General features: G+C 37.3%; 1 protein-coding gene across 1 annotated transcript; it reads right to left on the minus strand.

The window, feature by feature from the left end:
* Positions 1–380: 380 nt before the first annotated feature.
* Positions 381–8936, minus strand: LOC108668298 (lipase member K). Its single transcript, XM_018155485.2, has 9 exons — positions 8319–8936; positions 6879–7080; positions 6470–6587; positions 5772–5922; positions 5439–5531; positions 5039–5200; positions 4768–4852; positions 1300–1439; positions 381–900 (listed from the first exon to the last, which is right to left on the minus strand). Exons 1-9 carry the CDS (start codon positions 8577–8579, stop codon positions 751–753), a joined length of 1362 nt encoding a protein of 453 aa, XP_018010974.1. The 5' UTR covers positions 8580–8936; the 3' UTR covers positions 381–750.
* Positions 8937–11427: the final 2491 nt, after the last annotated feature.

Genomic DNA, 11427 nt, shown 5'->3' on the forward strand with positions numbered 1-11427 from the left:
CGTTCATACTTGGAGCGCCAACGATGTCATTGGGGAGGCTGTTCCACATGTCGGTGATTCGAAGCGAGAAGAAATTTTGTCGCGTGGAGAAGTTGCAGCGCAGTTTTTTCATTTTATAGCTGTGGTCCCTGGTGTTGGTTCTTGTTTCAAATTCTAGTAATCCTTCGGGGACCTAGTATAAACCATGAGTATACTTGTATATTTCAATGAGGTCCCCACGCAGACGTCGATAACTGAGGCTTGGAAGCTTCATAATCTTCAATCTTTCTTTATAGGACTTGCCCTTCAAGCCTGGAATTATCGTTGTTGCACGTCTTTGAACATTCTCTAGTAAATTTCTGTCCTTTTCAAATCTCGGTGACCACACAACGTTTCCAAACTCTAGATTCGGGCGCACGACAGCAACAAACAACTGCTTCATCGCTTCTGTCATATTAAACAAATGTAATCTGATTTTCTCTCGTTGGTGTAAATTGTATTGGGAACCGAAGTTCAGCAAACAAGGTACGAAGGGTTTTAATTGAATCTCAAGACACGGTTTCGTTGTAACATTCGTCAGTGTTTTCAACAACAAGTTTTTTACGATTAGATCAGATCTGTCTATAACTGTAATGAGTATATACTGTATATATAACAATTCTCATTACAGTGGTAAAGAGTTCGTTATGTGCATCGGACATAACGCACTTTTTTATAAATTTTGTCTGCATAAATAGTCCACAAATTCCTTCAAGCCATTGCCTCTTTCTGTTAAAATAATTTCATTAATGGCAGGACGTGATCGTAGACAAGCTCTTTGGCACTGTCAGAAAATATCAAATCCATGTGTCCATAGTCAGGCTGCTTGATGAAGTGAGTCACCACCACGTTCGTGAGACTTTTCTTGAGACTTTCCAGGCCCTGGAATACGTATGGATGATTAACACATCGATAGAAAGCATTATAATGCTTTAATGCACAGAATGCTCGTGAAAATAAAATAATTGACAAACAATGCTGTCAGTGTAGGCAAATTGTATTTGTGCCTGCAACTTGAAATGATGGTGGTTAATACTTGACGTTTTCTATATACAGTCGACTTTTCAACCAATGATAAGTTACCAGAAGTAAATATGGCATTTTAGTCAAAATATGAATACCATATGAATTAAATTTGCCATTTTATTATATTCTTATCGAGTATCCTACTATAAACAAAGATAGTAAAAATTTTTTATATGGTTACTCACCGCGTGCACTCGCAGAATGAATATCATGCTTATACTTCAAGTTCAAATGATCAACTTGGTTTTTACTTACTCCGATGGGCATGAGTCGGTCGTCGGGACTCACGAACAAGGCTACAGGAGCGGAGACCAGCGAGAGGTTGTAAGCTGGCGGCTTCTCCGAGCCGTACGCGGCCATGTTGCCAGCTCCGTAATTGAACATCCGTAAAACAGCTGATAACAAAAAAGTTTATGAGATAAATCATTCATAAATAAAAGAGACATAGGTATAAGTAGGTAGAAAAGGGAGCTCATCATCACAATTTCCATAAACAGCTTAAATCACAGGTTGCCGATCATTTACCCACAATCTTGCTGCGAATCTTAGCCTTTTAACTGTGGTTAAAAATGTCATTGCCTGCTGTGCCGAAGCCTGATCTACACTCTGTGTAATTAAGCTCATCACTTTATTACGATGGAATATACATACTTCTTTGGAATGCAAAATTTCATACAGTGTGATCCTGAATCAGGTAAGCTGATACAGTATAGGATCCGCCATATTTATGGCAGCGGATGTTTGCTATATAAAATAAATTGGTTCCTAGGAGACTTTTCTTTTAAAATGAAGCTTAATATCATCTATTAATGCATCTTTTCTATATTGCAGAAGTATAAGGTGTCTAAATTTACTACTATTACTTATGGCAGTAGATAGAAATGCAATTAGAACCCTTCATGACAAAGGCGAGAGTAATTCAGTCATTGCAAAAAAGCTCTAAATTGGTCGTGAAATAGTGTGAAAGGTGGTAAAAAATTTCAAGGAAACTGGTGAAACATGCAGTCGACCTGGTCAAGGAAGGAAACGAAGTGTCCGAACAAAACAATTGGTCAAAAACACGAGGGAAAAGTTGAGGAGAAACCCTCGTCGCTCAGCTGCAAAATTGGCTGCAGAAGCAGGAGTCAGTCTGACATCAATGGGTTGAGTCTTCAAAGATGACCTCAAAACCTCCCCTTACCAGATGCAAACAAGCACAAACTAACAGACCGTCATGAACGAATGAGGCTCGAAAGATGCCAGCACATTCTGGATTTCATTGAGGATGGCACGCTGCCCAACTTGGTGTTCAGTGACGAGAAAAATTTGACATTGAACAAAGCGTTAACCGTCAAAATGACAGAGTTTGGAGTCGGGATGGATCTGTGGCAACCAGAACAGCAAGATGACCTCAAAATCCCATGTCCGTGATGGTTTGGGTCGCGGTAACCGCCACTCGTTTTTATCCCCTCAGTAGTGAAATTGAACAGTCAGCGATATATTTCGGACATTTTGGAATCTGTGTTGTTTGTTACCTTGGGCCCGTAAACACTTCAACGGCTCACCATGGAGTTTTCAACAAGACTCTGCCTCATCACATGGCTCACACATGACCCAACATTGGATTCAGGGTCACATCCCAGGGTTCATTAGCAAAAATGAATGGCCCTCAAATAGCCCTAATTTGAATCCTCTCGACTTTTCTGCGTAGGCTATTTTAGAGAGTAGGGTCTGCAGAAAACCTCACGATTCTTTGGATAGTTTGAAGTCTAAATTGACATGAGAATGGGACTTGATCCCTCAAGAAATGCTGCGTGTCTCCTGTGAAGCTTTCCCGCGTAGATTGGAGGCCGTCATTAAAAATAAGGGTGGTCATATTGAATAAATATGTCTTAGAATTGTTTAGGTAATTCTTGGCTACTAGCTCATCCAATAAAAAAACAATGCACCATTTTGTTTCATTGAGAAATAACAAAAAACATGCGTTGCCATAACTATGGCGGACCCTGTATACTGCTAGTGTTTGATCTGATATAAGTTGTGGCAACGATAGATAATACGTTAAGAGATGAGAAATCATATCAAATTGTGACAGTGCTAACGTATAAGATAAAATGGCCATTCACGAGAAATCTTCATCAATACGTAAGACGGCTATTAAATTTAACGATGCGAGGCAGGATTGAGGAAATAAATCAATGCTTCGAACATCATCCCACGATATAGCAGCTGCGTGGATCCATGGGAAAGAGGTACTTGAGATAAATATTTATATTGATTGAAAACTTCAAATTTCAAGCATGAAAAATCTTTACAAGAAATTAAACAAAAATTCTCTAAGATAATCAGAAAAAAATTCTACGACCTATATTCAATTCAATCTTTCTAACGTTTTTATATCAGGTATTGAAAGAAACGTTTGATGATGATTCTATAATTCCAATATTAACTATTCCATTGAAAATCTTTCTGAAAAATGCCAATTTATCCCACATCATTCAGGCCATTCATTTGACGTGTTTGTTTATCGTAGATGTAGTCATAGGATGTTAATCTGCAGGTATTATAAATCTTTACTTTTTTTGTTTCGGAATTTCCTCCGCAGTTCCAGTGCCCACCGAAAACAAATTATAAAGCGAACAAAATACTTAGCTAATAAAACGCGTCAAGTCCCCCTCTTCAGTCCAACTCCTGCAACAACCATCAATTATAATGCAAATAAAATACTTAGCTAATAAGATCCGTCAAATTCACCTCTTCAGTCTAACGCCTGCAACAACCAGCGAATATAAAGCGACTGAAATACTTAGCTAATAAGTTCCATCAACTCCATCTCTTCAGTCTAACGCCTGCAACAACCAGCGAATGAAATACTTAGCTAATAAGTTCCATCAACTCCATCTCTTCAGTCCAACTTCTGCAACAACCAGCGATTATAAAGCAAATAAAACACTTAGCTACTAAGACCCGTCAACTCCGTGCACCTCGTCAGTTCAACGCCTATAACAACCAGCAATTATTAAGCGAATAAAACACTTAGCTGATGAGGTTCGCTTATTCAAGCATCAGCATAGCAAGAATATTCTACATCGAATAGTGGTTCGAAGCCATCGTGTTGATACCACCTGCTAACAAATGTCTTTTATATCGTTGCCATTCAGCTCAATCTTAAGATTGTGGGTGAATGATCGGTAACCTGAGATTTTAAGCTGTTTATGCGAACTGTGCGATGATGGGCTCCCTTTCTACCTACTGGTATATCCATTGAGTAAAACGTTGACAAAGATTTCCCCCACTGGTCTAAATTCAACGCATAAACCTTAAAACACAATCGGTATATAAAAAACTGCGCTGCAACACATCCACGCGACAACATTTCTTCTCGCTTCGAATCACCCACATGTGGTATAGACTCCCCGATTACATCTTTGACGTTCCGATTATAAACGCGTTCAAGAACAGACTATATAAAGCTATGGATAAGCATATGTTAAGACTTAAAATGCCTAGCACCATATCGAACACGGTGGAAGTCTAGTAAATATTTCAAATTATCGACAGTTTGAAAGAGATCCGGTAGAAGGACCTGTTTTTAGATCTCCTATGGACAAGTCACGAAAAGTACAGGAATCGGCGACAGGCCACATCAGGCCTATTCTTCAGCGCCGACTTCACTATTCTATATGCTATGCTATATACAAAACCGTTTCATGAACTTGTCAGCTCTTCGAGACGGTGACTCACGAGACGTGTTGATCTGAGCTTGATGCTGCGCAGCTTTGTTCGAGGTGCCCGATAGAACACTGTTCATGGCGAACGCCAGTTTATCCTGTCAGAGTTAAATAGAATTTACTTCGACGATCTATTATTTTTATTTTTTACAAAATCAATTATTTTACTCAAATCCGGAATGTGTTGTACGAAATACTGTATATACTGTTAATACGAATAATCCGAACTATCCAAATCGATGATATAAATCATCTTAAAAAAACACTACAAAAGTTTTATTGACCTTTCCATCGTATCCTGAATGCATCCCGCCCATGATAGTGGCTATGAGACGAAGGCAGATCGGGCGAAGCTTGCTGCGGTCGCTGCACGCGATGTAAATCAAAGACATCATGAAGTCGTTGCCGTGATAAAATTGCCCGCCATTGAACTTTTCTACGGCTCCCTGAACGTATTAAAGATACTCAGCCTTAGATTAAATGAAATTATTAGGTGAAACTGGCATTCCTCTTAGTACAAGGAAAGATTCTAACGTTTAGCGAAGAGTTAAAACTTATTTGTTTGTTCATACGTGTTGAGTGCTTTAATAGACGTAATTCATCCACGGAACTCATTTCAGCTAAAAAATATTTTCAGTTACTTATACCCCATAAATGTAGTTAGAAAGCCGATACATGACTTACCCTGATCCCGCTAAAGATCTTAGAGAAGAAGCTCATAAATGGAGAAGATTGCTCAGTGCCCAGCGCGGGTGCGAGGCTCACCGATAAACGAATCTGTTGAGCAGGAACATGCCTCGTAGTCTGGTTCATTTGAATATATTGTACTTCTGTGGTATAATTTTAAGAAAGGACTTTTTTTTCAAATCAGGTCGCCGCATTCTCCACAGCTATTATATTTTTCATTCCATTTGTGAAAAAGACTGGTCTTCAATGATTCAATGATTACACAATTTCCCCCCCCCCTTCCCCGAAAAATAACTCGTATGTCTTCTCAAATTTCAGTTTCAAAAAGACCTTGTCAATGAAGCTGTTGGGCGCCGACGCCGACATGAAGAGGCATCGGTTGGCGGCAGAAAACCCGACGAAGAAGAAACGCTCGACCCCCGCATGGCGTGTGATGTACGAGGCAAGGGCCGGGTAGTCGTAGCGTGCGACGTCGTCTATACTGTGCCGTTCAAGAAATTTTACATACTTGCTTTCCAAAAATTTAGACCCATGTGAAAAATAATGTTTTGGATAATTACTGGAAACCAAAATGGTTGGAAAACCAAGATTGGAGCGTAGAGTTGGAGGTCCGAAAAATGCGATTAATTGTAAAAATTTGGCCGAAATCGTAAAGAGTGCCTTGTGGTTAAGAATCGGGAATAGGTTAACATGACCTAATCAAAGCTGGTTTGTTATTTAATATGATTATAATTATCAGCCACTGACAAGTAATGAAATTATGAAACAAGTTAAAAATTTAAAATATTATCTTAATATATGAAATTGCCATCGCAGCAAAAAAATTACAGCCACTTTCAAACTTTGTATATAGGAATAAATATCATTTTATACGATGTTCTATTTCTTTGCGAAATAATCGTTTTACTAGTATTGTACGGAAATACCTTTTCCCTTTGATAGATTAGTATCTTTCATAATTATTCTTGAATGCATTCTACTTGAAAGCTTCAACCTTCGATAAATTCTAGCGCGTATAGAGAGTGTACCTGAAGTTCCAGAAGCGCCTGTCCTTGTCTGGATTGAGGCGCGTGTGGTTCCGTCCATCTCTTGTGCCTCGGACGTTACCAAGCCAGACATCGTAGCCTGCGTCCGCCAGAAGGTAGGCTGCGAAGTCAAGAATTGCATACAATATTACTTGAAATCAACTCGTAACACTGAACACGTTCTGAAAAACTCTCAATCTGTACGTAATATTTCAATTGTCTTCGAAGCAACTTCTTGAATAATCAATCGGCCTCTTGAATAAGGCTGCGAATTGTAACAAATTCCAATAGAGCATACCATATGTATTCAACCATCTAAAAAAAGCTATGCGATCTATCTCTAGAATAAAAGAATTAGGAATTAAAATGTTGACAGCATGGGATCATGCGGTGATAGCGAGTTCTATCGTACCAAGTGAGTGATTGGGTGAGCTGACGATGTAGTCGGACGATGAGCTGAGGGTTGCCGTCATCATGAGCACCACGTCGGGGGAACGACTTCTGCCCCGCGAGTGACGTGGTCCGGGGATGCGGTTCACGGTCAGAATGTAACCGTCTGGCGTGACCACGAAGTGCTCCTCCGCCGGGTAGCCTTGTTGAAGAATGTGCTGGTGCTGTGAAGTTTGTCGTTAAATTTCAAGTATTAATCTACTCCATATTAAAATTATTGTGGTTGTATTTATCAATAATATAAAATATTTCGTGCCAATTTTTATTTTGCAAATACACAAAAGTTTTAGTTTAGTTCAGCCTCACACGATATTGTTTTCTCAAAAATTATCTTTCTTTTTATTGAATCATCTTAATTTAACCGTGCTTGATAACCAGTATAGGAGTGTGATAGTAAGTGAAAACGTGCTTAATGACAAATTTGTTCATCGTTTCCACTTAATTTATTTTATAAAACATACTAACGGCGATTAAAACGCTTGAATATATTATTCTTGTACAATTCGATGAAAGTGGATGCAGATTATGAATCATATACAGTGGGGGGAAATAAATATTCGTACACTTGAAAAATCGTATTTTAATGTATGTAAGTACACAAACTTAACAGGAAAAGTGATTTAAATTAATTTTTCAAGTGTACGAATATTTATTTCCCCCCACTGTATATACCTAATTCAACCTAAGGACCCTCTAGAAATGGAGAGTTTATGTGGTCCAATTTGTTTTAAAATGCCTATTTAGAGCTCATAAGGGATCAGCAACAAATGTTTCATGCTGTTTAGTGATACTGTGACTGACAATTGCCTGAAATGCAGCGTACCTTTAGCCCTGATCGTAATTTCTCAACTCAACTGAAGCCCATACTTTGGAAATGATAAAAATGCCTACGAGCAAATTACCACTTATTGCTGTCACTGCATCAGCTAAATAGGAACTAAATTTGCATTTAGCTCTTATGCTTGCATTAACAGCTTTGTGGAACACATAGAGTCTTAAACCTCGGTATGAATTTTAAAAATCTGTTTATTACATGAAATTAGGAATTACAGACTTCTCATTGAGAAATTGTTAAAATTCACAGGGAGCCTAAATTGTTAGAAATCCTTTCTCAATCACGCCTCGCAAATTTACACTTATTGGTACCTATATAACATTTATAAATGTTAAATAGGTACTAGTCATACAGCGAATGTACATCTCTTGTAATTGGATTATAACACAGTGAAAATAGATATTGAAAAAAAAAATACTTATAAAAAAGTGTTAAAGCGTGTTTACAATCGAAAATTAGTTGTCAATAGACATAGTATACGGAAGACCATTCTTGAGGCTTGAATCAAAACACAGGCGATTAATTATCGGAACGGATAAACCCATATGAAGCAATGGCAGAACTTACTGTGCTAAAGTAGACCTCAGGCGGGATATTCAGGAGGCTGGCCAGGAGTTTCGTCAACTTTGACGTGAAGCCCGCTGGCCTCTGGGTTGTCGAAGCCGCGGTCGGATTCAATATTTTACCAAGGGTAGTCAACGCAAACCCAACAAGAGGTTTGTTTTCGTTGAAAATTGTAGATAGAGATACATTCGTGAAGAGACCAAAGCTTGAAGTAAAAGTAGTCACGAGAAGGAAAAGTTTCACAGTAATAGCTCTAAAATTCATTTTAAAAATTTTACATCCGACGTGCACAGGTCGCTGAAAATATATTTCATAATTACGCACGGGATATCGAACATTTATCCTTGTTTATTAGCATCTCAGGGTCTTGCTGTATACTTTTTAGCATTCAACTTTTTGTAATCGACGTTTGTATCAACCTTTTGTCTACGCATACATTAATCGTCGTCAATGCAATTCGTGAAAAATACAGTGCCTATAGACTTGGGAGTTCATAGGTATGGCCTGTTGACTAAAAGTCAACTTCAATGGTCAAAGAATTAAATTTAGAACTGGAAGCATTTCTTACACATGACATCATTGTTTTTTGCAATGTATTTTCCATCTCATTATTGGAATAAAATCAATCCATGCAAAACACATGAAAAATATCTGCAGATGAAGCGAAATTTTTAAAAACCTCGCCTAAAATATTCAGCGTAAATGACGGAACGAAGAACATTTGGCTGGTCTTCGCAAAAGAAATATTGACCGCCAGCACAAATGCTGGCCGTAGACTCGTGCCAAATGTTATTCAGCAAGAACATCGTGAGCTTCAGTTTTACTCTCATGCCATGAATTTGGTTTCCGATCCTTAAATTGCTAGAACTTGCACCTAAAACGCTTGCCCTTTATGAAAACAGCCTCGAGATTTGAATTGTTAGCGTGACAAATAGAAAAGTAATTAAAAAACATTGTTATTTGTGTTTAAAAACAGCACACACTAGCTATTAAAGCTCTACGTTCCGCACCACTTCTGAGCCGACTGTACACAGTTGACCTGTGCGAGCTCCATATTATTCGTTTTTTTTTTCTGTCAGCTGAGCTATGTACACGTGCCGAACCTCTAGTAATTTGGTAATATTTATTTGTTTTTTGTACAGATATGCTAAGAATATGAATACTGTCATTATACGCAGATTTTTAGATTTGCTTCTTATGTTACGTTTTTTATTGATTTCCAGAAACCGGTCAAAAATCATATATACGAATCCGTGCGTTCATTAACTGTCCTCTACGACCTTAAAGACCTACAAGATTTTTACACACACATAGTAATGTTTATTTTTCACTTAGTTAATTACACATGAGTTATTGTCAACATGTGGATATTTAGTAGACATGGATTCGTATTCACCGGTATCCATTATTTATTAAAATAAATCCGATGATTTCGAAAAATAACTGAGTGCGCACCGGCTATGATATAGCTTTAGCAATTAAATACTTTCAGTGCACCAAAAAAACGTGATATGATGCATAACCGGAAAAACGTATTTTAATAAATTCGATATTGTTACGCAATTGATTGGAATATCAGTTAATGTTTACAAGTTCCGGTCAATTATAAGAGAAGATTTTTCGGTGTGCTTTTGTGAATTCAGAGATACACAAAACATATTTATACACGAGTCTGTTCAGCTCAGAAACTTCGATGAAAAATTGACCTTTAAATCCAGTTCTTTATGAGCCTAATCCATATGTCTGAGTAAACAGAAAAAACATTCCCGTGTAAACGACCGCCATTAGGAAACCTTGACATGGGCCTTGGGTTGGGTTTTTAGACCCAGGCCACAGCAGGCTCCGATTTGGGATGTTTTTTTTTTTAGTTTAATAATGGACATCGACTTGAATATCATCAGTGACGACTGTGATCAACTATAAAATTCATCACTTAATGTTGAAATTCACTTTATTCAGTTTCCACCTTAAAAATTGAGACCTGTCGATTATTTAATAAATATTTTTGGAGCTTTGACGTAAGTGGTTGTTTCGAAGGGTAAACAACATTTGTTAATACCTTTACTTTTCTTCATCCACTTGTGTCGCTATTTAATATTTTTTGCATTCTAAGTACATTGTTTTTGTTTTCCACCTGGCCAAGTAAAGAAAATATAATGTATCTAATGCAGATAAATTATGAGTATTCGTATGAGCTCTTTCTAAAAATGTACAGAAATAAATTTTATAACTTGTACAATGAGCGTAAACAAGACCCTAGCTTCGCGGGTGTGAACAATTGAGTAAAATGGATTTACTTTTCGTCTTTTTTTGCAGTTTCAAGCTTGGAAATTTATTGTAGACTTTCTAAGATAATAAATCACAAGGTTCTATTTTATTCCTGACTCCTTTCTCGATAATTTATCGCGGATTAGGATTATTATAAATATCATGTTTAACACAAGGTTGGCAGTGAAACTCTCGCTGAGCACAACGTTCAAAATTTGATTATCTTTGTACACACTATTGATTACATCTGTAGCACTTCCTGTCCATACTGCATTCAACTATTTCTACCACTCTTCACACACTCTCTAAACCATAATAATCGCGTCATTAAGAAAACATAATAAGAACGTTTCCGAGTTTTTAGCATAAACACAAAAAAAACCCACGTCTTAAAATCGCATTTATAACAATCGTCAGATCGTAATTCCCTTTATCAAAAGAAGTATCAACTTTAAATTGGATATAAAAAAAGATCAATGATAGAACTCGACTTGAACTGGAGTTCAATTACCGTCAAGTGTTCAAACAAATATACAAATTTGAAGTGCGAATAACGTGTGAAAAAACACACGAAAGTAATTTCACACATGAATTAAAGTACTTTCATATGTCGGTCTATTGTTGAGATTTTCATGAGAAAGTAATTTCACACATGAAAGTAATTTCACTTTGATTCCCTTTATCAAAAGAAGTATCGAGTTTAAATTGGATATAAACAAAAATCAATGATGGAACTCGACTTGAACTCCAGTTCAATTACTGTAAAGTGTTCACATAAAAAATGAAAAAATATGAAGTTCGAAAAACTTTTAAAAAACACATGAAAGTTACAATAGACCGTAAG

Source organism: Hyalella azteca, unplaced genomic scaffold (assembly GCF_000764305.2).
Source record: "Hyalella azteca isolate HAZT.00-mixed unplaced genomic scaffold, Hazt_2.0.2 contig14641, whole genome shotgun sequence".
Lineage (NCBI taxonomy): Eukaryota > Metazoa > Arthropoda > Malacostraca > Amphipoda > Hyalellidae > Hyalella > Hyalella azteca.

Coding starts and splice junctions, on each gene's coding strand:
- LOC108668298 (XM_018155485.2), bottom strand. CDS start 8,579: ATGAATTTTAGAGCTATTACTGTGAAACTTTTCCTTCTCGTGACTACT. Junction 6,588..6,878: donor CTCACCCAATCACTCACTTG/GTACGATAGAAC, acceptor TTGACTTCGCAG/CCTACCTTCTGGCGGACGCA. Junction 4,853..5,038: donor ATTCAGGATACGATGGAAAG/GTCAATAAAACT, acceptor TAACTCTGACAG/GATAAACTGGCGTTCGCCAT.